This window comes from Varroa destructor, unplaced genomic scaffold, assembly GCF_002443255.2.
Source record: "Varroa destructor unplaced genomic scaffold, Vdes_3.0 BEIS01000002.1, whole genome shotgun sequence".
Taxonomy (NCBI): Eukaryota; Metazoa; Arthropoda; class Arachnida; order Mesostigmata; family Varroidae; genus Varroa; species Varroa destructor.
In genome coordinates, this window is record NW_019211455.1 from 29,670,429 (window position 1) to 29,695,019 (window position 24,591).

A 24,591-nucleotide genomic window follows, 5' to 3' on the forward strand; every position below is an offset into this window, starting at 1 on the left:
TTTACTAGCCTTGCCATTTGCTTGACGATCCATCTACAGAAAATACTTGAACAACGAACAAACTTCTAAGATGCAGCGCATTTGCCGACTGCGCGTCATCAATCCACTATCTCTAAACTTGTCTGGCTTGTTGCCGCCTTTCTTGCCTGCATTCTAAGCTATTATCTATGTTTCTTTCTATCTTTATGCCGATTTGTTTTTGTGCGGCATTGACGATCGCAGTCGTCGATAGCGTCTAGTCAGTGCGACCGGACGACGTATGGAGACAGACCGGGATTAAACAAATAGGCATCGGAGCCACCAAAGCTCTACACGCGAAAAAGTTGGTTTTCTTCCCCATCGCTAAAGAGTCAGCTTGAAGAAGGCGAAGAAAGGTCATGTGAAGGAATACTTGAAAGGAGACTACAAGCACACAGTACAGCAGCCGCTGCGGCTACGCCTGGTGCCGTCGCCAGACTGGACCGTGTCCGCCGATCGAATCTCGAGCGATGAGATCGGCTGGCTTCAGACTTGGATAGCCGCCCCACCGTCATCATCAGCAGCAGAAGTGGCAGCAGACAGCGATCTACCGCCGGTAGATTCACCAGCGAGCAGTCACTCAGAGGCAGTGGAGCAGACAGGCATACAACGAGGTAGGGAGCTGGGTAGGACGGCAATTGTGCGCGGTCATCTCCAGCAATCGCCAGTCGGCAGCTAAGTCTGTCTATCATCAGACTGATGCTTGAGCCGCCAGTGCCGCTTCTGCCGCCGTGGTGCCTGCTGCTCACTGCGATTCTACGGCAGTGAGCCTAACTGATCGAACGGGACTGCAGCTGCGGGAAGACGAACCTCCTTTCCTGGCGCCGAGTTCTTCTCTCCTGTCGGCTCAGCAGCGTAGGCCGGCATACCGAACACCAGCAGGTCTGCCGGTAAGCTACTGGATAAGCGAGACCGGGCGTGCGTATGGAAAATCCGAGTGCTGATTACTACTGCCAGTGCTGGGACTACTAAAGAGAGTGCGAAACAAGTTAAATGTCAGACAAGATTGGACTTCCGAAGTGGTCGAACGTCAGTCCTCGAGATTTACTCATGCTCACGCACCTGGGCGAGCGGTCCACTGATGACAAGTTGAGCAAGTTGTACAAGTGAAAAGCAGCGTTAAGTTGGTATGCCAGTTGAAGAACTGTGAAGTTGTCGGGTTACCTTTTGTATGGATGTTGCATGGTCCGCCTGCATTGTGCTTAATTATTGCTCTTTGCAATCCTCGAAGGATAAAGTTAGGATCTAGTTAATGAATCGCCGAAGCTCGCGGTAGCGGAGTCTAGAGAAGACAGAAGTCAAAAGGATGAAGTCCTTTTTGATTACCCTATCCTGTCTATTTGCCGCTATCGAAGGTACGTGCACAATCTGACTAAAATAAGTGAGAAAAATCAGAATCTATTATTTGCTAGTTAACTGATGCAGTTAGGAATGTCATCCAATTTTTCTAAACAATTACATAATCCATACGCGCGAATCCCTATCTTCTATATTAACGGAGGATTCTGCTCGAATTAATTTTTACACTAAGCGATTAAGCAAACGATGGTTAAAGCCAGTACGTTACGCCACGCTAGCCGCACACGTTAGCCAGTTTTCGTTCAACTCACTCATCTAAGAAACGTTAGACTTACTTAGAAATTATATTGAGCTAAATCAATCTATTGTCGGAAATCTATGTTTGTTCCCTAGTTACAAGGTACACACACAAAATGTTTTCGCCTAGGCGAAAGACCAAATTATCCAATAGAGCCAGAATATCTTATTGTCTTCCACAGCTGTGAAATTTTCCCATTCACTTTGGGCCCAGTCTAAAGCTATTCGTTTTATTCCAAAGCAGTGCTCGTATTCATCATCATTGCCTATTTTCCTTTATTGACGATACAGCTCAGCGTGTACGTACTTATATTTAAAAAAAGCACCAACAGCTTGAAGAGCGTTAATGAAACATGTGGTTTTTCTACTTGGGCCTACTTAGCCTGTTTGAACATGAACCGGCAGGGAGCGTTTGGTATAAGTTTGCCATCGGTAGGTAAGTTACCTTTTAACATGTATAACAGACAAGACGAGCGCAGACCCAGGACGATGTCGCTTTGAGGTGAACCGATTTTTATCGCACTCCGTTCGTGTGTAGAGACCGAATTTCTGAATTTGCCTGTTTCCTTCTAGACAAACAGTGGTAGCTGCTCATAAACTCAATGAGAAAGGAAGCTGTTTTCCAAGAATTGACGCTAGAGGGCGTGACAGGGCATATCTATAAAATTTTAAATTGCGAATAGAATTTCAATATAACCAGCGGCAATAGTCATAAATGCTTCAGTCGTTCTATTTATGTGAAGGACACAATGATGCCTGAACAGATTAGATAAACAATTAACAATTAGAATTTAACAATATTACATAGAGCAACTTATAATAATATTTTTTGTCGTAATCTGAAAAATCGTGTCGTAATCTGAGCAATCTGAAAATCGTCGTCTTTCCATTGGTCTGTTATAACGGGCTACGTCGTAGTATGGTTATAAACCATAGCAATATGCCAGTAATTTTTGCTTTCCTTTTTCATTCTAATTACCATCAGGATTTCTCGCTGGGGCAAGGTTGGATGATCTACACACCCGCAGCAGTGTCAAGATTATCTGCCAATATTTACCCATGAGTATGTCTGTACTACTGATGACTACTACGGGAATCATCAGATGGTCTCTGCAATCCAGTGACCGCAACTGGGCGCTTTGCCTCATTTGATACTAATTAATTTGGATGTAGCGATGAGATGTAGTGGAGCATCGTGTAAGCGTGCGATGCTGTGACCTAAACCGTTGAGTGATGCGTTGACAAATTGCACCCAGAGGTAATCCGTATGCAATTACCAATCGTCAGACCAGAAGCTTCGATCAGTCGAAATATCTTGTGTGCCAGCAGTTAATCAATACCGTGACAAAAAAAGTGACAAGCATTTATTGAGTAAATTATTTGCCGATCGTAAACTTCCTCGGATCGTCTCCATGTTGAACAATAGTTGGATTGAGATTGAGGAAGGAAATACATACGGATCTAGCTGTCTTGCCGACCGTAAAGAAAAGTAAAACAGCATTTTGCCCTTAGATACATTTTAAATAGGATGCAGTGATTAGGACAAAGTCATTTACAGAACAGACTATTTCCCGTCTGGCTTGATCACCGTTAATGTAGCACCCAAATTACAAATCAATATAGTCTACAGTTCCGAGTTGTGAAGGAACTCGTTGTGTCATGACGTCAATGGTTATAGCGAGTCAAGCAACAGCCGAACGGATTAGTCATAGCGGCGGCGTGGTGACACCTAATCTAAGTCGGCCCACAACAAAAAGCATTTACTCCCTACCGAGGTAACGCCCTCAGAGCAGGCTATACAATGTTTAAATAGATCGAAACGGTTCGTCTTTACAGAGCGAACAATTATGTCTCTCTACTATACAGTCCACGCTAATGTAAGACTGATTATGATACAGTCCTGCTAGATGACCTCGGGAAGCGAAAATGTTGTACAAGTACTAGTTAGGCGTCTGTACAGGGCCGTACTACAAGATTATAATCTAGACGAATGATTATACTCGGTACCCATATGTTATGCTCCTATTCGGCCTTTTGTCAAGCGTCTGACTAAGGGCAGAACTTCGTTGTGAGACAGTCAATTCAATACCTGAGTGCATTATAGGGGCATACAATTTCATCAATCAGATTTACTAATTCTTTGATTGACTAATTGGCTATATCTTCAGACAAATGGAGGGCTTTTGTCATAAGAATGAACCATCTGTATAGTGTGGGCTTCTCCTCGCGGAAATGAGACAAAGCGACCCCTATCAACCCAGACCTACTATCACTTTTTTTTTCTTGTAAAACTATGTTCCCTGTAAAAAGCGCCTATGATGTGCCTGTGATAGCAATAGTTTTAAAATCGTGCTCAATAGCTGCTATGTTTAGAACTTATGCTTTTCGTGAAATTGCGTATAAGCAACGGAAGAAGCTCTGTCTTCAAGCTTGTCTAACCGAGAGCTGCTAGGGCATACGTAGACAGAAATCGCTTTCGGTTACCAAAGTTTGCCTTTATGCTGCTGTGCGCATGAGTATTAAACAAACTTGCAACGAGTGATACAGCAGTTTGAAACCATTCTTCTGCTACAGACGCTTTACGTAAATAGTAATCGTTCGGAATCTGTGCCTGAGGTGTAAGCTAAATCCTTTTGACAGTTCGCAACCCTCTGTTTCCGATGTTGCGGCCTACCATACATGTTCAACCTAACTGCCAATTCTGCTTACTTCGAATATTCGAGTAAATATATGATCTTCATAATGGAATGTTGAAGGATAGTTTGTGGAATTCATACATCTATGTGATAGGGAACTTGTTCGCATTGCCAGAAGTGATCGCAGACATGTAGCCGGCGCTCGAGAACCAGAAGCAGAACAAAAATAATGACAAGTACGGTATAGTATCACGTCCTTCTTGGGGACACATAACACTCAGTACATTTTACCAGTACATGAGCCCAAAGACCACTAGTAGGCAGATAATGGTTCAGAGAGAAGCAAGTAGGCGGAACCTGTGTAAGCTATCCAAGGCGCTGCAGTTGGTGGGATCGACAGACTGGAACCTCTGCTCAACTCTATTCAGATCAGGCGCATTGTTCACAGCGTGCTTTCTCGCAAAGCTCAAACCGTATAGACGCGGTTTGGAATCGCATGTCCGCGCAACGAATAGTTCGACAGCTCACTAAGTAGTATCTCGCGCCGGCGCCTGTTTAGATTTAACCTCAGTGCCTGATGAGATTCGGGTCCTGCCAAGAAACCACATCAACTCGTTACTTCAGAGTGTGTTGATGCCTTGTATTCGCCAGAAGGACAGCAAAAAAGGTAGTTCTTAAGAACAATGCCATGGCGGTCTGGTCGCCAACTATATCTATCTATCTATGTATCTACCTATCTATGTATCTATCCATGTATCTATTTATCTATGTATCTATCTATAGTCCTTAAGAACAATGCCATGGCGGTCTGGTTATCAACTATATCTATGTATGTATCTATCTATGTATCTATCTATCTATGTATCTATCTATCTATGTATCTATCTATATATCTGTCTATCTATCAATGTATCTATCTATCTATATCTATATCTCTGTGTATCTATCTATCCTTCAGAGGTTGACTTATAGTCGCTAGAATATTATATATATATATATATAATATATATATATATAGGCACGGATATTTTTGCCCCTAAAGATAACGTGCATGTTTTTCTTTTGCAAAGGGCAATGTTTCGAATTTTTTTTCGCTTGAAAACAACGTCCCAACATCGTTTTCCCAACACCAGTATTGTTCGAGCTGATATCAGCCGATGTTCAGACACAGAAATTGATATTTTGAAATTGTGTTGCAGGAATAAGTGTGCTTAATGTGTATTGCCTGAAAAAATTTTGTTTAAACTTGAAGAGCCTATTGGGCTAAAGCTATTAGGGGCCACTGGCTGTTGTTCTATGTCCCCTCTATTATAAATATAATTAGCCCATTATACCCTACGCAGGCAAAATAAAATGTACTTAGTAGAAAAACATTCAAAAGGCGAAGCCCGCTAATGGCGCTCTACCTACTTCTGCTACTGATGGCCCAGTTAACGTTATTGCGGTAGTAGTATCATAATACTAGAGCAGATAAACTAGTCCTTGTAGCAGGACAACTTGGTCGTAGTCAGTGCCGTGTTAAACCCAAATAGGCTAGCTGTTCGATCTATCACGTGCCACATATGGGAACATATCTGTGCATATTGAGGATAGAAAAAAGGCAAAAATCAGTTGACACCGTATGAGAAGTCATGGACCTTTGTTGCCACTTTTTTATTGTTGTGGCTGTCGCCGTCGGTAACGACGACGCAGTTATCGGTGCATAGCCTTGCCGGTGTAACGATGGTAACTCTACCGTACAACACGAATATTGTCTGGACGACATCAAGCTTTTGTTTGGCCCCTTCGGTTACGTAGAATCCCCTTCCTGTAGGGGATTGTCTCTTTTGCTATCTCACATCGGCGCACCGCAAAGTCACAGGGTGGCGCCCTCATCACATGTAGCAAAACCCAAATGTGACGCCAGACTGATCTTGCTAGTTTGTTAGCGTTTTAACAGCAGTCTTCTCTTGGTCTTAAACACTAGCAGATTCTGTCGTGCACCCTAGCTGCCTCAGTCGGCTCCAGACTCCTGCTTAGCGGCCTAGGCGGACAGACCCCTGTTTTTGGTACCATTGTAATGGACGGAGTTTGTCGTCGACAGGCGGTCTGTAGATGTCTAATAGTGTTATACAGAACTAATAGGAAGTAGCCAGCTACTAGTTGGACCTTGCGCAGGCCTCTCCGCTGCGGTGTCGCTCTGAACTGCCTGTGATCGAGTGCAGCCCGCGATTCCTGTGGTCAACGATACGATGAATAGACTTCAATTCCAACGAGCGTTGCCAGGTCGAAACATTGTCGGTGTTAACTGAATTAGTCGCATTAATAGAAATACTTAAAAGACTGATAGTGAATCATTATACGGACATCAGATCTAGTTAGTGGATCTGACGCTATTTAATCAAATTCGGTTACTAAAACATCCAACGTAGAAGTGGGACATTATCTGTCCGTCTCGGCGGTGGATTTCCTCCGTTTCGTTTATAGATAATGCCCGTTTGTAATCGGGTTTTTCGCTGAACAGCTGCATTGCCGCGCAACCGAAACGATCTCTGCTGCCTTTTGCCTCGGCTCAATTTAGCAAAAGTAAGCTTGCAAGGGAGAAAGAGGATGCTGCCTATGTCCCAGTTTTTTCCAGTGATATTTCTGCTACCCGACTGGTTCAGCGTAGTGGCCGGATGCTAACTTAAGTTAGGAGCCAGTTACTACAAGTGCCCCAAGGCGTATGTGAGCGTCTGCTGGGCGCAACGCGTCCAACTTGCCTCCATTCCATTGTCCAAGCCAGGCTGGGGCAAGGTGAACCAATAGCACCGGTAGAACTAAGCCAGCTACCTTACGGATGCTGCGATTTCGATCGAGTTATGTAGCCTTGTTCGCCAATGGTCATAGAGTTTTAACCTAAATAAGGAGGTATGCTTTATTGATTATCGTGTTTCGTGGCCGCAGTTTGCATAATTTACATATTAAAGTCCTACAACTCTGCTGCTGCTGCTGCCCTGTAATGAATATTAACGTTGATTATGTAGTACGTCTTAATTTCTATCCAGTTTATGGCCAACAACAATTTTCATTCGAAGGCACTGGATCCGAGCTAATGTAGTCAGCGTATTTCATGTTATCACTGGTTTTCACGGTTCAAATCATAGATGATGCCCCCATATGCGTAGTCGACAGCTCGGCGCTGTGTTCTGCGCGGTTAATCTGGAAATCGTGTGAGCGTATAGTAGCCGGCCTCTGATTTCGTTTACCATTGCACATATACATGTTGAATGCTTCAGATATGCGCACGTTTGGGGAGTGTGGTTCCCAGGAAGATCGCTACATTGGCGTCGTTTCTCTCATCCTCAACGAAAAAGGAAGTCATCTGTGTGTGTCTGACTGTTTCCTCTCTCGAACAACGCCAGTTGGACGTACCGTATAGGATACATTTGATTCTTACACCCCCTATGTGCTTTTGGGGCACTCGAATACTGTCGAGTTTGTATAATACTAACGGCTTGGAAATATTTTCACAGCAGCCCAACAAAACATGCAGCCTGCTTCGATAAATTTTAGATCTGTCGTTGTATGTATAATAAAACAATCTGTTCCATCGTCGGTAGTGTGGTAATCACCTCTTACCGAATACTAGCTTTGTTATTGCTGGAACATGAGCTTCTTCATTTACAGACTTTTTCAACTAATTGGCCTTGTTTTGAAGATTGATCTGCAGTTCATTGTGGTAAACGGACCTTATACTCTTATGCCGTAATCAGTATATAGTAAATATTAATCATCATCCTCATTGTCATCACCAGAGAGTCTGTGCGAGAGATCTGGGAACGAGGCAGACATCAATCATGTCCACTTTTGAAAGTATTTACCTTATTCCTTTTTCTGTATCTAGGGCGTTTGCTGGGCGTCGTCTTGCTGCAGCCGTATGAATTTTAGACAAAAGTTCGAGCGTGTTGTCAGACTATGAATTATGTTTGTGTGTGTCTATGAGTTTGGCTATAAGATTCAGAGATCGAGTTCAAATGGTACCTATATGGGCAGAGCTTATACTTGGCCGATTCGCACATCGGACATCTACAGTGAAATAGCCCAAACAAAGTCTTCTGTTTTGACCAAGAATCACAACTCCTTCCGCCGTACACCATTGTGATAGCCCCACTCCCCCCTTTCCCACCACCGTCGCGCACTGGCCATTATATATTCAGACCGTTTGGCCGGCGATGTTGATGGTTCATGATCGATCTCCGTCGTCTGCTCTCTTCATTTGCTCCTTCCTGAGCTTCCATCTGCTAAAAGAACACTGTTTGTTATCGCTAATATTTCCCACCTTTTGCCTCTCATAGCCCTGATGACGCTTTCCGTCTATCGCTCGACGCAATACTCGCAATCTAGTTCCCGGTCTTTACGAGAATTGTCGATACATACACAGACGCACTATATAAATATATGAAATTTTCCTCTTCCGCGCGGAAAATTTGCATGGAAATGTAGGCGGTATATGCTATAACCGCGTCGGCCCAGTAAAGGCGCTGGCTGATTGATTATTTTAGCTATGGAGCAACTGTTCCTGTCCCGGTAGCGGACCCGGCTTTGGAAACCAAACTGGCGTTGCTTCGTCGACAAAGGCCTTCTTTTGGAGATTGATAGTTCGCCGCTGGGTGCATCGAAGCACCGAGAGAAACAAATCGAGACAGACAGAGAGGGGGGGCGCAGCTTTGGCAGATCAACCAGCCGTAAAAGGTTCTTCCATATTGATTTTCATCGTGGTAAACGAGAAAACGAGACAGACGGAGGATGACGGTGAGACGCCTTCTATACATAAATATACGAAAGAATATCAAACTCGGGTAAACAGTTTGCTAATCCGTTTGAATTCGATCCTTCCGAGAAAGAGCGAATCAAAAGACGCTTTTGCTGCAGCAGGTAGGCAGCTATCGACCGGCTGTCTGACTAATGCAAAGGATTCCAGGTTATTGAAAATGATAACTAAGCCTAAACTTTCCAATACTATTATTACCAGTATTGATGCTGGGTATATATAGTAGGTATTCACTATCCCGATTGCCAACAGTCATCGCCGTTACTGTTAGTTTCATCACGTAACGATTATTTATTAGATCGTGCCTTTGATTAACGATTAAAGGTTACATTTTGTGAATGCGTGAATAAGTACATGTAAGGATAAGGTCTTTTTTGCGTTTTGCAAGATTGCATCGATTCTTCGAACCAGCGGACCCGACTTGGCTGGCCCTGAAGTTTTGAGACAACTGCATTACTGATTTGCCGTTTGACAACCGTCGCATTATACCAACATTAAGACTATTATCGAACTGCTGAACTAGAAACATAGATCTCGAGTTCTGGAAAGAATCTATCGTATTCGACTCAAGTTCCAATGGAGCAACGTACGTTTATCTCATTCGAGGATTTTTGCAGAAGGTGAAATCACATCTCGAAGTGTAGATACTGATATGTCACTGTAGTTGCCACAATGGCGTACTATTTTGCTTCTTATGGTCGCTCTTCTTGCACCCTGTATTCATTCATTATGATCCAATGATAATTATTATAAGCAGGAGAAGGATCTTTTATATACATATCTCTAGATGGATATACAGATGCCTTCGTCTATTTGCATCATGTGGATAAATCCTCGGAGTCACCTCCTCGACATAGCATTAAGTGCTTGCCGTCACTAGAAGCATAGGTTTCTTGACGGACTCATAAGGCGGCATGATAACCGTATGTCATAGTAATCAACTGTAATCAGAACCAGCGATGGCCACATATTTATGGTTGCCACGGCAAAGCATTCAACGAGATACGCATTAGCAACCTGGACGACGCCTCTTTTGCTGATGCTAAAATACCTTTGCGCGGAAAGGAAGGGGGGTAGATTAGCCGATAAGCGCATGTAGTTATATACCCATCTATGCCGGATATGAAAGGCCCGCAGCGCAATATTAGCTACAAGCACTCGTAATCTCTTCTTCCTACCAGGTCGCTGAATTAAGTTCTGAAGACCCTCAGATTTTGTGAACGTACGCCTTAATCATAGCCGTAGCATATGCTAGAACATACTGTATGATTTGGAGGAATGTTTGGGCATTTGTTCTTGTTGCAGAATTTGACTGACTACGACGTCCGCCATAACTATTATCTATACAATCGAATGACGACTGATTCGTTATGGGACTGTAGTGAGGGAAGTTGTACTAGTAGGTAATTTGGGGACTCGTGTTCACTGCCGCCGCCACCATACATGGTCTGCGATAGCTCATTGACCTCATCGTCATGATACCAATTGCTCTGTCAGTTGTTCAGCCCTGATCCGTGTGTGGTTACCCTTGGTTAATATGAACGTATATACGAATATATAAAAAGAGCCTTACGGATCTGGTTAGCTTACACTATCCATACTGAGACAGAAAAAGAAAAATTCTCCACTGCAGTTAAGGCTTTCGGTTGTCGGCAACAGAGGGGCGAGCTGCCGAGCTTGGGAGCTGCCGGAGATACAAGGTCACCGCCAGCCCCCCAAGCGCGGAGGCACGAAGGTGCAGAGGAGGTATCTAGCTGCGCAGGAAGCGAAGTTGGGACGAAGATCGATAGGGTGTCTACTTGGATTACATGTTACATTTTTGGATTTCTCTTGAAGTCGTTCGGCTGCGGCCTGTCATATGCCATGCTGTTGTCGTCGTCGGCGGCCACGGCCGTTGATCATTACCCAAATGACGATCGTCCACTATTATGTATGCCGTCGTGATTCGATGGATGGCGACGAACAACTTCAAGTAGACTCGAAGACTGATGTGGTTACATTGCGAAAGAAAGGAAGCAAGCATGGACAAGCGAGTGTACTTATTTTATCTACTTCACGGTAAACCGAGGGCCATACGTAATAGGAAATGAGAAAATGTTCCTAAAACGAAGTCTTGATGACAAGGCTAATACCGCCGGACAAAGGCGACCCCACACATGATTTTGATTACACAGGCGCACAGACGCCGTATGTACACAGAGATGATGGAATCGACGATCTTCGTGCGTACCTTTGACTGTTTGTCGTCGGCGTACCCATCATCGTGTTTGTCCCCACCCTCACAAGGCTTAAAGCTAAATGCGACAGATCGACCAACAGAACCCAGTTCTCTATTGAAACTAACTAGATCGTGCCATCTAGACAGATACCAAGTGATGCGACTTGGGAAAGAAGTCGGCGGTAAAAGCCCTACGCAAGATAGGGGGTTACTGTTTGTTGGTTTGCCCCGTGTCTGGCTGATACAACAAAATCACCTTCTACGAACTTGCATAGCTTCGCCTGCGGTGTCCATAAAGCTGTACCAAACCCAAAATGACGTTCAAGTTCTTTCTGATGAAAAATCTTAATTCCCTTTTGTCTGATCGTCTGACAAGGATTGACTTGACTTTTTGATGTGCGCCTTCCTTCATGTAGCCCTCATTATATACTACTCGGACCAAGCGCCTTCAGGACCATTTTTGGTTCGAATGGTTGCAAAAGCGAAAAAACGATTTTTGCCAAGGCATTACAAAACCGAACGCTTTGACGACAGTTCTTTCCTGTGTAAGTAGCACTTGCATATAACTCATGTCACGCGTGTGCTCACACATCTAAGGAAGTTGTATCAACTTGAGTTTATACAACAGAACATTGTCGACATATATATGAATTTCTGTGTATTCTTATACGTTGTCTGAGCTGAAAAGTCTGCTATGAGCGACTTCAGCCTGCACGGGTACTACTCAGGGGTGCTCCCTGTTCATTCCCATCGCCACCAAGTATCTATGTTCGTTCTACTACATATATCTTTTTTCTAGCATCTCTATTAACTCCCGCGTATGTTGTTGTTTGCTGAAATGGTCTTTGGTGCGCAATCTGCCTTCTTATTACTCTCTCTCTGTCGTCGTCGTCCTCTTTTTTCTCTTGTGACCCTGTGCTTTTCACCATATGCGTAGCATCGACTGCTATAAAAGCTAAAGTTTGGCGTCTTCATTCCTGCTACTCGGCACAGACGAACGTCGGGTGCGGGTGATTCTAGCTCGGACCTCCGCCCCACTGGCATTTTCTTTCCCACTCATTTCGTTCTCCGTCTTGAATCTTGCTTAGACATCAGCGATGGGAGCAGCAGTCGCTCAGAATGAGTTGCTGTTTTTCATACTCTTACTTGTTCTTTGCTGGTGCTAGTTGTAGTCGATAGTCGCGGCTAGTCAAGTCAGAGTCCGCCGTTCTCCGACATCGCTGGTAGACTACTGGTTTGTCGCTCTGTCATACGCGTATCTCGATTTGGCATCAACAATTCGTTCTGGCGGCCGAACTCGTCCCGCTGAACTTCTACAATACGATATGGCAGAGAAATGAGTGAAGATTCCCATTCTCGTGCGGTGCCTATCGACACTGATACGGATACAAACTGTCTACTCTTTGGTCGAAAGGAAGGCGCAGTAGAGAAGCGGGGGACCGTACGGGTGGTGTTTATATCGATGCCGTTTGTTATGGAGCTGTTCGTGATGTTGATAGTGGTATGACTTCTGAGCCCCACCGCAATCTTTTTTTACCAAGTCGTTGAGTTCTGGTGGAACGTCATAAGCAATGAAGTCAGTCTGCATTAAAACAGCGCAAACATGATGATCTTACTCAGCTTAAAGGGCTAGATTGCGGATTTGCTCGGGCTGATGCACTGTTTAAAAACACGATATAAGCCTGACGCAGGTCAGTTATTTAGTCGCAACTCTAACCGATTAACGAAGTGTTCCGCTTCAAGCTTGTGTTCGATAGCAGATTTTTAGCCCAAAATCGATTTTTTCAAAATCTCTTTGTCGTTGGGGCAACTGAATTTTATCAGCGTTATACGTACGGGTGCGTTTCAACGACACAGACTGGCTGGAAGAATATTTGCTACATAAGAATATATAGTATACAATATTAGTTAACAATATATAAAAATGTTATTATGTATTTTTATTAATGTCTGCAAACCGTAGAGTTGTTAACCCGCGACGCAAACAAGCAAAATGGCAGCGAGGTTCAATAAAGCAACTTAAGGGATGCAAACAGGCAGAGACGGCATGTCGTCCTCCGACCATTAGGGTGCTCGGAAAACAGGCCATCTATATATACATACAGGTTCTCTAATTCGTTGTTCTTTCGATCCCCATCAGCTTCAGATCTGCATGAATGTCTAATTCTGTAAATTCCCAGCTCTTGCATATCCAATCGCCAGCGTATCAATATGTGCGCCATGCACTATTTTTGACAGTCAAAGGCCATTAATGGTGGCCACCTCGCCTTATCTATGCTCACTCAACCTTAACGAATGGATGTAATTACAACAAAAAGGGGTTACTTCACTCGGTGAAAGCTTGTTCAGTGATCTTCCTTTACTGCAGACCCACAAAGTGCTTACCGAAGCGTTCTATGAGTCTTCAGTACTCCAACATTCATTATTATTCATGGTTCAATTAAGGGTATTAAGCTGGAACCAAACTAGCGCTGACATTAGAACTGAATAATTTATCAGCTGTTGATAAATTTATCGAAAGCAGCATTTTCTATTAGTATCCCCAAATAAAATACGACCATAGTCGTTCCCTCAAAAACTACAACTAATTAGTATGACACAAATTAATTGCGAGGTGAAACGGGTCGTGCAAATAGCTTTTTTTAATGAAGCTCCCCTAGATCAGCCGGAATTGTTGTCACGCAGCGATTTTCTCTTTGTCTTTTCGCATTTATCTCGAGTCATTGGCTGGCAATCTCATGAGTCAGTAATTATTGTCTACTTCGCTACGCTGGCCACGTTGCTTGTAGTGTGCGACGGCGGTTCTATGTGAAGCGTTTCATGTCTCAGCTTCAATCAATACGATCTTTTCTTTGTCAACAAACTCCTATCTTGGTTTATTTTTTGTCCCGATCGTCTTCTCCTGTTTCATGCATTGCGTTAAGGCCTGTTCGGGGCATTGATTATTGCTTGCTAAAGGAGAGAACACATTACTATTGCATAAATAGAGTTTGACGACAAAGTTCGAGGCGATCGAGATCAGCTATTGAGGAATCTACCTTTGTAAGGGCAGAACAACATAGGGACGGCCAACTCATGGCAGTAGCACGTCTTCGTGCAGCAAACGCTTCATAAATATGAACAAAATAAAGGGGAGCTGAAAATAGGCCGTCCGCTCTCTTCAACCTATGATGCACAAGTTCTGGCATACCGTAAACAGAAACAAAGACCATTGGTACTTTACTTTGTGGGATAAAGACTCTGTGATTGTGTGTTTGTAGGAAGCATTTTACTACTATAGCTCACGTGTCGATCAGTGTAAAACAGATTCTACTAACTGGAATAGCTCGCGTATCAACCTATGCACCATAAGACGCGAGAACATATTCGCGTGTCTCTTTATTATTGCGGCTAACGAGCCCACCCCGATATAATAAAAAATGACTTTGTTTTGACTCTGAATCGCCATAAGCGGATTCGTGTAGAGAAGTTCTTATAAGAATACCTAGTGGTACTTTGTACAACGTATTATACACATTTGACGCATGCGGAGTTTAAATCGGGTCGCATCGTATTTCTTGCCTTCAGCGAGGGCGCTTTGGTAGCAATGTTAAGTTTTAAGAGCCTTCCTCCTGTCATCGGATCTCCTTAAGTCGTCTTCGTTGACTCGAAACCTACCGCGTAAGTAGCCACACTGCCCTTAAAGCTACTGCTCATTCTTCGACTCCATCGAAGGATTCTGAACGTATTTCGTAGAACTTCTTATCTATAAGTAGTTTCAGTTCTTTAGAAACGGTCGCCCGTAGCTCAAGACTGCTTTTTCGTCTTTCTCTTTATTGTCTGATATTCGGCTTGCCCTTCGTTTCTCTCGTCTTCGGTGACGTCGAAGTTTATTCAACGCTATGCTAAATAATGGCCGTAGTAGAAACATATCAGTTGTCCCCGGCTAGCACCGAACACAGCGTATCTGGCCCTTGTTTACTTGCTGACCGTCAGTGACCGTAGCGCGCTTCCCTAAAAAAATGAAAAGCCTGATAGGCGTTTCGCTCGTACAATTCTCCTTGTTTTCTGCGGGATTTCGGCTTCCATTGGTTCAATGGCTAACATTTGCGCAACGGCGTTCGCGAGCAGCTCGATGCGTAAAACGGACTCAGGAAGACAACTGCTGAATCCATAGATCTAGTAGGCTCATCGTCGTTTACGCTTGCGTCTGCTTGACGCAAAGAGCCTTGATAAGTCGACTTCGATAAGAGACCGAAGACGACGTAGCCTGAGCTTATGCTTCTTCCCTTACAAAAGAGAAACGAGCCGTGTAGAAGGACAACTCGAAGAAAGAAAGTTTTCTTTTTTTTTGTTCAGTTTTTCTACTTTGATCTGCCTCCTTTTAGCTTCCTATCAATTTAGCGTGCAACAGGAGGCCTCGTCCTCCCCACTAATTTGTTCTAAGCATTTCTTTACCGTAGGATTTACGAAAAGTAGAGGAGCACGAAAACCAACAAGGGTAAGGAGAAAATAAATGGGCATTAGTTAACACAAACACACACACACACACTTAGATACATACATATACATAAGTTAAAATAATGGGCAATAACTGGTTGTCTGCGAAAGAAAGAACTGAGATGGTTTGAGAGGGATTATGAGATAGAAGATGAAGCTAGGTCTTATATCGGTAGCATATCTACATGTGTAAGTGTTCGCGAGTGTATGAACCGGTGCTGTAGTTGAACATAAAACGCATGGTTTTTTTGCAGCAAAAGCAAAAATGATTTGGCCCATATATGCCATCTAGAAATGAACGGCCATGAAAGGTTTGCTAGCTGCAACCGCAACCGAATCAACAAAAATCAATAGAAAATTAAAAGAAAAACGAGGGAAAAGAGTGGTAAAAACTGGAAATTAGACAGTTTTCTTTAAGAGTAGAGGGGTACCGAGCTAACTCAGCACATTGAGGTTTGCCGTCAGAAACGGCGTATAGTATAGCAGCGGTGCAATCCTCTCTCTTTTGGTAACTGAACTGTCCCCAATCGTTTGCTTGGCAAAAGCGCGAGCTCGTCCAGTAACAATCATGAACAAGAAAGCTATGGGGTAGCAGCTGGGTTGATCTTTCACAGAAAGAAATCCAAATGCTCCCTTTATACCGATTTTTCCGACGTCTTTTCTCAAGCGAAGCTTTAATTAGATACAAAAACTGAAAAAAAGTAACGAACACTTTGCTTAGATTGAACACACTAAATTTTATATGTATATAGTTATACAATTACAAAATATACCATAAGATAATAGTATGTATAAAGTAAGTATAAAAATAGTAAAATAATAGTAAGTATAAAAGTACATATATATATATGTTGTTATTTGACTATAATAAGAGACATCAGTGCGAAAGGAACGCATCTTAGACATAACCGTTTCATTCATGACGGCATTTTATCATATACTTATTATCATTACATTATTATGTGTATATGAACTATTTATATATAGTATATGTAACGCTTTTCATAGAAGTTATGCGATACGTACATTTATCCCACGACTTGGTCTGTACAGATCGCAGTCGTAATTTGGGCTGTGTTATGGGACTGCCAGTACTTGAAACTGTCATCGTGGATACGAAGTTCGTCATTGGGGACATGGCTTTCTGCTTAAGCTGGGTCATTTTGCCACGATTGCGCCCTATTTCTAAAATAAAACCACTGTTAACCCTTTCCGTGTAATGCGGATCGTATTGTCTGGCGAAACGTAGGAATATTAGCTCTCGAGCAGCTAAAGCTTCGTATATATATATATATATATATATATATATATATATATATATATATATATATATATATAGGTATCACGTATATATATAAAGGTCTTTTATTCGCGATCTTCCTCGATGTGCCGTTCCGCAGTGAGAGGCCGACGTGGCCCTAGGACTTGTCAGCGTCGGGTTCTGGCCAAAATATCGGGGGCCTAACGTCGTTATGTACTTAAACCATCCCTGTCATCATAAGAGAGCAGTAGAAACCGATACTGTCGGTACATTCGGTAACGTCTTTGATATAATCAGCGGCTTTCTTTGTTGCGGAAGTAATTTCTATCTCGGCAGTCAGTGTCTATATGTTCTTGTAGATAGACAGCAAGAACGATAAATTTCATTGCTAGTACAGGTATCTGCTTGACTTCTCTACTTACAGCCGCCGAGGGATGTGGTTGTTCGCTCCCTACCGCTGAAATATGTTCGTCGAGCGGACGTTTCGTCTGATAATCGATGAGCGCGAATGCTGACGTTGTGCTCTCAAACAGATAGCCAGGTTTAACTAGCTTGAAGAGTTGGCTGAAGGATGTAGGGTCTGTGGAACCACGAGAGGCCTGACGCCGCCTCATGTCGTGTGAAGGGAAGTCTAGCCGCCATGGAGACAATGTTCAGTGAACGGCAGAAAACCGCCTGAGAGTCTGACTAGGCAGATGAAAATGGGATCATTAGGAGCTGACGACAGGAGCTTTTGACAGGCAAAGCGATCTACTTAAACGTAAAGGCTCTTCAGAACTACAGAGTAAAGCCTCGACTGTCCGTTCGAGCTACGCTAGAAACCATATTGCCAGAGATATTTAATCGTCGATGCTTTGGTTTCAACATTGAATAATATAACAATTTTCAAGCGAGGCCGTTTTGCGACTTTTACGTAAAGTTCCCTTCGCTGCTTGTGAAGTCAGTGTCGCCATCGTGACCCAAAATTATTTGTGGGTTTTATTGGCAAGAATCACTATGCCGAGACGTTTCGGGGCGAGGGGGCTTAAACAAATATCTAATTAAGATTTCATGAGCCTACTGATAAAGGCAATCTATTTTACATGGATTGTCGTCTTTTTGGCTGGCTTCTGGTAATTGGTCCCCGTGTATGGAGAGCCACAAAATGAAAACTGTTAGCATAGGAAACCAATATAGAAGTTTCGATAAACTGCACAGCTAGAAATCATCTACCAGAACTGAGTCATGTCTATAGCGTGGAATACTATCGTTCAATGAGCTATTAGTTCGGGTGTTGTGTAATGTTTTATCTCTAAAGATGTAAATCAATGCTTTAATTATCTTATTCTATATATTTACAATGGTGTAGTGAGGCCGGTCAGTAAGAATCCAGTGCCTTAAGTTGATCAAAGTAGTACGTTTGCATGTTAGACATTGATACTTTTAAAGCTCAGTCAGTCAGTCATAATACAATTTTTGTTTTGCTTTTTCGCTTTGTCTGATCACAATTAGATAACTGTAATGATAATGTATAATATCATTATTATGCTCATAATAAACTACCCAGCTGGTCCCTCTTGTGGCCAGCTGACATCACCAAGAGACCCTTGTTAGGCCGAACTATTTGGACCGATGCATGCGCATTCAGTCTCCCTTGATCTGTGGCCTGTTTGACGAGTTAAACTGCGCTCCTCGCTAGCTCAAAAATCACTTACAAGCGTGATCAATAGTTGTTCGTGCTCCTACCTTTTCTGCAATAGCTTCTGCACTCTTTGCCTGACTCTTGCAGCACAACTACCATCTTTACAATGGCACTGAACACTTGTGTGCCTGCTAAACTCCGGAACATACACACGTCCCGGTGTATAATTGCTGGTAGCGCTCAAGAGGCAAGGCTGACTCGGTTCTGTTCGATCCAACAGCGGATTCAGTGGACGTATTTCCGTTTGTTGTCAATAGCAGCAGCAATCGGCTCCACTTAACAGCAAATTAGGTGGAAAGTTTAGGTAGTAGACCACCGGTTCACACTGATGTCCTTCAGCTGTTACCATGGCGCCGCACCGCCGTGCGACCCCGTCTGAGCCCACAATTTCTCGTTCTGCTTACGCAGACCGCAACAGTTGCCCAACTCTCCGATCTGATATGCTGGCTCCGAGCAGATGCTGCTGTTGGCTTTTTGAAGTAAGAAAAGTTATTGCAATGCATGGCAGTAAAATATTGAAATATAGACAAATGGCATGAAAACGCGTTTCTCAAAACATCATTGTGATCCGCTCTGCTATGTCTGTGTGTAAGTCTAAGCATATTGTAACCGTACTTGATCGGAATTTCTATAGAATCCCTCGATCGAGTATCGAGAAATGTTCGAAAGAACTAAACGGCATTATTAATTTATTAAAATGTCTTGAAGGAACTCTACTTGGAATATTCCATAGTATGTACATGTCTAGCATGCTAACGCCATAGGAAATCATTAATAAAAGACAAAAAATACGAACGAAACAATTGCTGGAACTTGCGTAGATAGTGCTGACTTAGCGGTGAGGTGCCGCTCGCCGAAGTCTTCGATATATATATATATATATATATATATATATACAGCTAGTTCGTCCCCGCGAAGGAAGGCATTATCACGTGGGTAGCAAGTAATGCTATTGTGCTGTGTTCCTCGGTTGATAACCAACGGCTCTCGGGATATCGATAACGCAACAGATGCGAAAAGGAAAATGTACTAAATACGCCTCTCAGCGCCTCCAGACAGGAAGTAAACTAAAAATAAAATAATCTCGTTAGTTCTATTAACGTTTGCGCCAACGTCATGTTGAACATGGTCGTCTTGCATTCATAACGTATGCATGCTCCGTAATTAAGCCTTGACCTCTCCTTAACTCCTGATCGTTGTATATCAGTCCCATCGTGCGGTAGCTTCTGCACCCTACTGAACAAGCAAGATATGTAGTGAACACTTGGAAATTTCTACACGAGACAGCCTTTCGTCAGGTTCTGGATTTGTCCGTATCGCTCACCTGATTCAGAGGCCAACACGATCGTAACAACTGCGCGCTGTTTGCGTTCATATCTGTAAAGCCCCTAAAACACATACGTGATTAAATGTATTATATGCGTTTTTCAGCACATATCTATCCTACATCATCAAATAGACACATCGTGAATACGTTGCAGGAGTCTTATGCTTTTACTGTAGTAGACTGACAGATAGATAAACAGTGGTGCATTGATTTCAGCTGTCAGGATTCTTTTACTATAGGATGGCGTACCTTGTTTAAAAAATATTGCAACGAAAGTGTTTTTTGTTATTAAAAGGTGATTTATTTTTTGTTTTACGATATAGAGTCGGCATAATTGAAAAGTAATTGAAGTGACTGTCTTTCTAGATAGACTTTTCCGGAACGTTACATGTGTATCACAGCCTACACAGACAACGGCTATCATAGTTGTTTGAATTAGCGTCTGGTCAGAGGTAATTTAAAATGCGCATTTTGTCTCACAAAAACAATCACTTCGGACATAACTAATGCTTAATTTCATGTTGTTTGTATGAGTGAGCTCTCAATTCAATTAAAACCAGTCGTTACTCAGTCGGCTGACTCGAAACGAACGCACATAAGAAGGATTCCAGGGGCGTAACCGATCTACTAATTTACAATTGTTTTATATACTTTTTATCTCATCTGTTACCCGTCTGTTTACAGTGCGTAGTTTCCCCAATTATTAATAAATGTATATTAGCTATGGGTAAAAGTGCCGATACTGACCTGTGCTCTTTCTCGTTTTTTTACGTGCAGGTGGATACTCAGTGTCGATTCACGGGACCTTCCAGTGCGCTTGCAACACGGATCATTGTCGCAACGAGAGTCGTACAACATGTGAAGATGCCATGTGCTACACTCAGTACCTAAAGAAACGAGATGGATCCAATCCGATAACGAAGGGCTGCTTGCCAACGAAGACATCTTTGCTCTGCGAAAATCGTCGGCCAAGGACTGCAGCTAACTGGCCAATCCTCGTATGCTGTGAGAAGTATATGTGCAATAATGAGCTGCCTCCACAATTGGCGCAAGTCATGGGCGGCGTCTACGGGTACACGAACACAGGCAATGGCACTGCCACTGCAGGACCAGCAATCTCCAGTGATCTTCCTTCGAACTCTCTCCCGCGCAATTTCAGCGATAGCAGTAAGTATGCGATTGACAACTGTGTGCTTGTTATTCTGTATGTGATTAAAAGGTCTAGATGTTGATATCTAAAGGACAATAAATGACAGCATTAGTATACGATAGCTAAAATCGTCAATACCTGCTAAACGACAGGGGCGTCACAGCTAACAGATCTTGTTGTTTCGTCCCCTTCCAGGCAACAACAGCAGCAACGCAAACGCAAACAACAACGGCGGCGTAATCGAAAACCCTCGGGACGAGGAGGCCGAGATCGATTTCAACCGGTCGAACAGCGCCAGCCGGGATCTCACAGCAATTGACCATCAGGCCGACACAAATCCACTTATGGACAGTGACAAAATCTTCAACAATCCGCGTTTCATGGACTCGATCAAAAAGAAGACGACGACTATAAAAGGCGCTGCCGATGATGCCAATGGGTTGAGCACAGTTCCTGCCGACGGCGGTGCTACGGGACTCACAGCATTCCACGTAGCTGTACTGTTTACGGCTCTCGCCTGTCTTTTTCTGCTTTTTCTTTTTGGTTTCACTATACTGCGGCGCCAAGCGCGATTCTTCAACGGTACACCGTACCTCGTTGGGCAGTCTGTCTACTCGAAGGAACAAACAACACTGACCCGACATGATCACAACTGCGCCCCCACACGGTTGCCATTGCCGTCGCATCACAGCTTTGTGGGCGTCGGCGTCTCGCCGATGCACCCACATCAGGGGGCGACGATGCTAAAGAATCATAGCTCTACAAGCCGGACCAATGGTAAACATTTAGAGCAACACCATCACCAACGACAGCAGTATCAGTCGGTGACGACTGCAAACGCAGCGTCATACGACAATAAGATCCACCCATAGAAAAACTAACGTGCAGGTTCTACCGTAAAACAGCAAGGTGACAAGATATTGCCAAACGAAGCGAGCGGAAAGTTAAGAAAAAAACTGGGTTAACTATCGAAAAAAAAGCGCATGATGCTTATCGAAGAGCTGCAGGGGTTTCCTGCTGACTTATAGCTAAACCATATAGTGTAATGATTTGTCTAAATATTATTTTAGCACAACGACTTACATTCTGATCGCCTTCGATAGATCACGCAAAGCATCAAGTATACACTTATCTTACTATACGTATATATGTTCAATGCTTGTTTTTTATGAATCCTTTCCTACATATCGCCTATCTTTTGTCTATCTAAAGATTCCGTAAGTTCTTTTAGATGAAGCCGCTTAGAAAAAGAGCCGATGCTTGAAGTAGAAACGTGGTGCTATATGTTAATAGAATCTCGCAGATGCTTTGAAAATATAAATTGTTAGTGCTCACTATCAATTGGAAAACGCTAATAGGACCTATGAAAGTGATGTTTAGTTTGAGAAAAAGCGTACACTTTTTCCATGTAAAATGTCTTCGCCGTGTTTCACTCACGGAGGCACATTTGGGACATCAGGCTTTGCTACATGCAGGTACGATTTTGTCTTGTCGCATGTAGAGTTAGTACGTTTGGAAAGCGCGCCATAAGACACCGAAGCTCTGCTAGTTTTCCAATTATTGATGTGATCTACTAAAAAAAATCTGGAAAATTGCGATAAAAAATCAACATTTTTACCTAAATCATAAACCGTAAGGCTATGTTGTATCTCAAGGGCTAGAGAACATCCTTATCGCGGTCAGCCCTTGATGATAGCCATACAGCTTCGTAGCGTCATCGTGCAAACAGTATTCATTATGCCAGTATTGTAACCTAGACGTGTTTCGAAGCGTCATTGGTTTACGTGGACAGATTTACGTTGTTTCGTATACTTCCCCAATTGTCATTTCAGTACGATCACCGCTCTGGGCACGTTGATGTGTCCATTGGATAACCGATCTGCCGGACTTTGCCAAAACGGCAAGAAAAAAATCTAGCTGGAAACAACCATATAATCGTCACTGAGTTGTATATAGACATGTACATAATGAATACAAAACTAACTATACGTAAATTGTAAATATCGTTCTAGAACATGAGTATTTCTGATGGAATGTCTAACAGTGGTGCCGGCCGTAAAGGACGTAAATTAAACGTTATATGATAATACCTTCAATGATAGACATGAGCAGTAATTATGATATGTAAATGTATATATGTAAATATTATGACAGCGGAAACGTTTAAAAAAGCAGAAGATGGTAAAAAAAAAACAAGCGCTTCACAGCGAAATCATTAATCGTGTGAATGCTTCGTTAAATAACGTAATCTTCGTATAGTTCGATATTCCAAAGCTTGCGGATAAGTGAGTTATATTTAAATCACCTAATTAACCACTTTATCACTAAAATTATATATGTAATTTTTGTGATAAGGTGTATATATATAATCAACGTCACAATAGTAAAAAAAAATTAAATTATACCTTATGCGCCCAACTTGAATAAAGGATCACTTGAGTTAAAAATAACGTATCTTCTTTTGTTAAGTAGCCATTATATAGTGAAGTAGACACATAATATGCATTAAAGGACCAGTAAGAAGGCTTACTGATTTTTAGTCTTCAATATTTACTACTGATAACTAACCTATTATGCCACAGATCTGTCTCATATGTCTGTTGCTGTGGATGCGTTTTAACACAAACGTCATTTGAGTCGGACTGTTGTGCAGCTTATACTAGCTGGTCACTTTTACATCGAAGTCGTCTCGAAAACATGTGTCACAGTTCTTGAATTACGTTGCGTACAAATCCTTTTCCAACTTGGTTCTTTTTCTTGGGCTTGATAATTTTTTGATATATATTGGACATGATCTTTCATACACGTACGATAGGGTCTGATTTTTTCAAGCAACAACTTTATGACTAGAACAGCAACCGAATGACACGCCTAACTAGGGTTCCTCTGTTTAAGCGAAAAAAAAAGCAAAACGAACGACGTCAAGAATCAAAAGAAGTAGTCAAGCACGAGATCAGTTTAATTGGAAGCACAAGGAAGTGAGGGAAGAACACATAAAGCTTCGAAAAACAGACTTGTGGTAAACGATCTCAGAATACTTTACATAAATCTACCTAAAATCTGCCAGGGCGTATTACATGCTATATGGAGCGCTAAGTGAACTCAAATCTGTGTGCGACCGAGCGTAAGTACGGTAAGGGCCTAAAAAAACAAACGACGAAAAAAAACTAAAAAAAGACAAAAGGTCAAACTTGGCCACATGGCTCACTAAAAACGAAAAGGCTATTAGAGACAGTGGGGCAAGCCAGAGTATTTCATCGCTTAGGTATATAACGTAGCAGTTACATGTAGCCGCTAGTCGTCATCGAATAGGCCGGTAGGGTAATCGAGAAGTCCCAGAGAGTGTTTTAGAACTTACCCAGCACAGAAGATTATCAACTCAAGTGATTTCGTTTCGCCGGCCTTGGCACGCAGCAGCAGGACCACGCCAATG

General features: G+C 42.8%; 1 protein-coding gene across 1 annotated transcript; it reads left to right on the top strand.

Annotated features, from left to right (window-relative positions):
• Positions 1 to 647: 647 nt before the first annotated feature.
• On the top strand, positions 648 to 23,602 carry LOC111244436 (uncharacterized). Its single transcript, XM_022791584.2, has 3 exons — positions 648 to 1,373; positions 20,786 to 21,175; positions 21,354 to 23,602. Exons 1-3 carry the CDS (start codon positions 1,325 to 1,327, stop codon positions 22,028 to 22,030), a joined length of 1,116 nt encoding a protein of 371 aa, XP_022647319.1. The 5' UTR covers positions 648 to 1,324; the 3' UTR covers positions 22,031 to 23,602.
• The last annotated feature ends 989 nt before the right edge of the window (positions 23,603 to 24,591 follow it).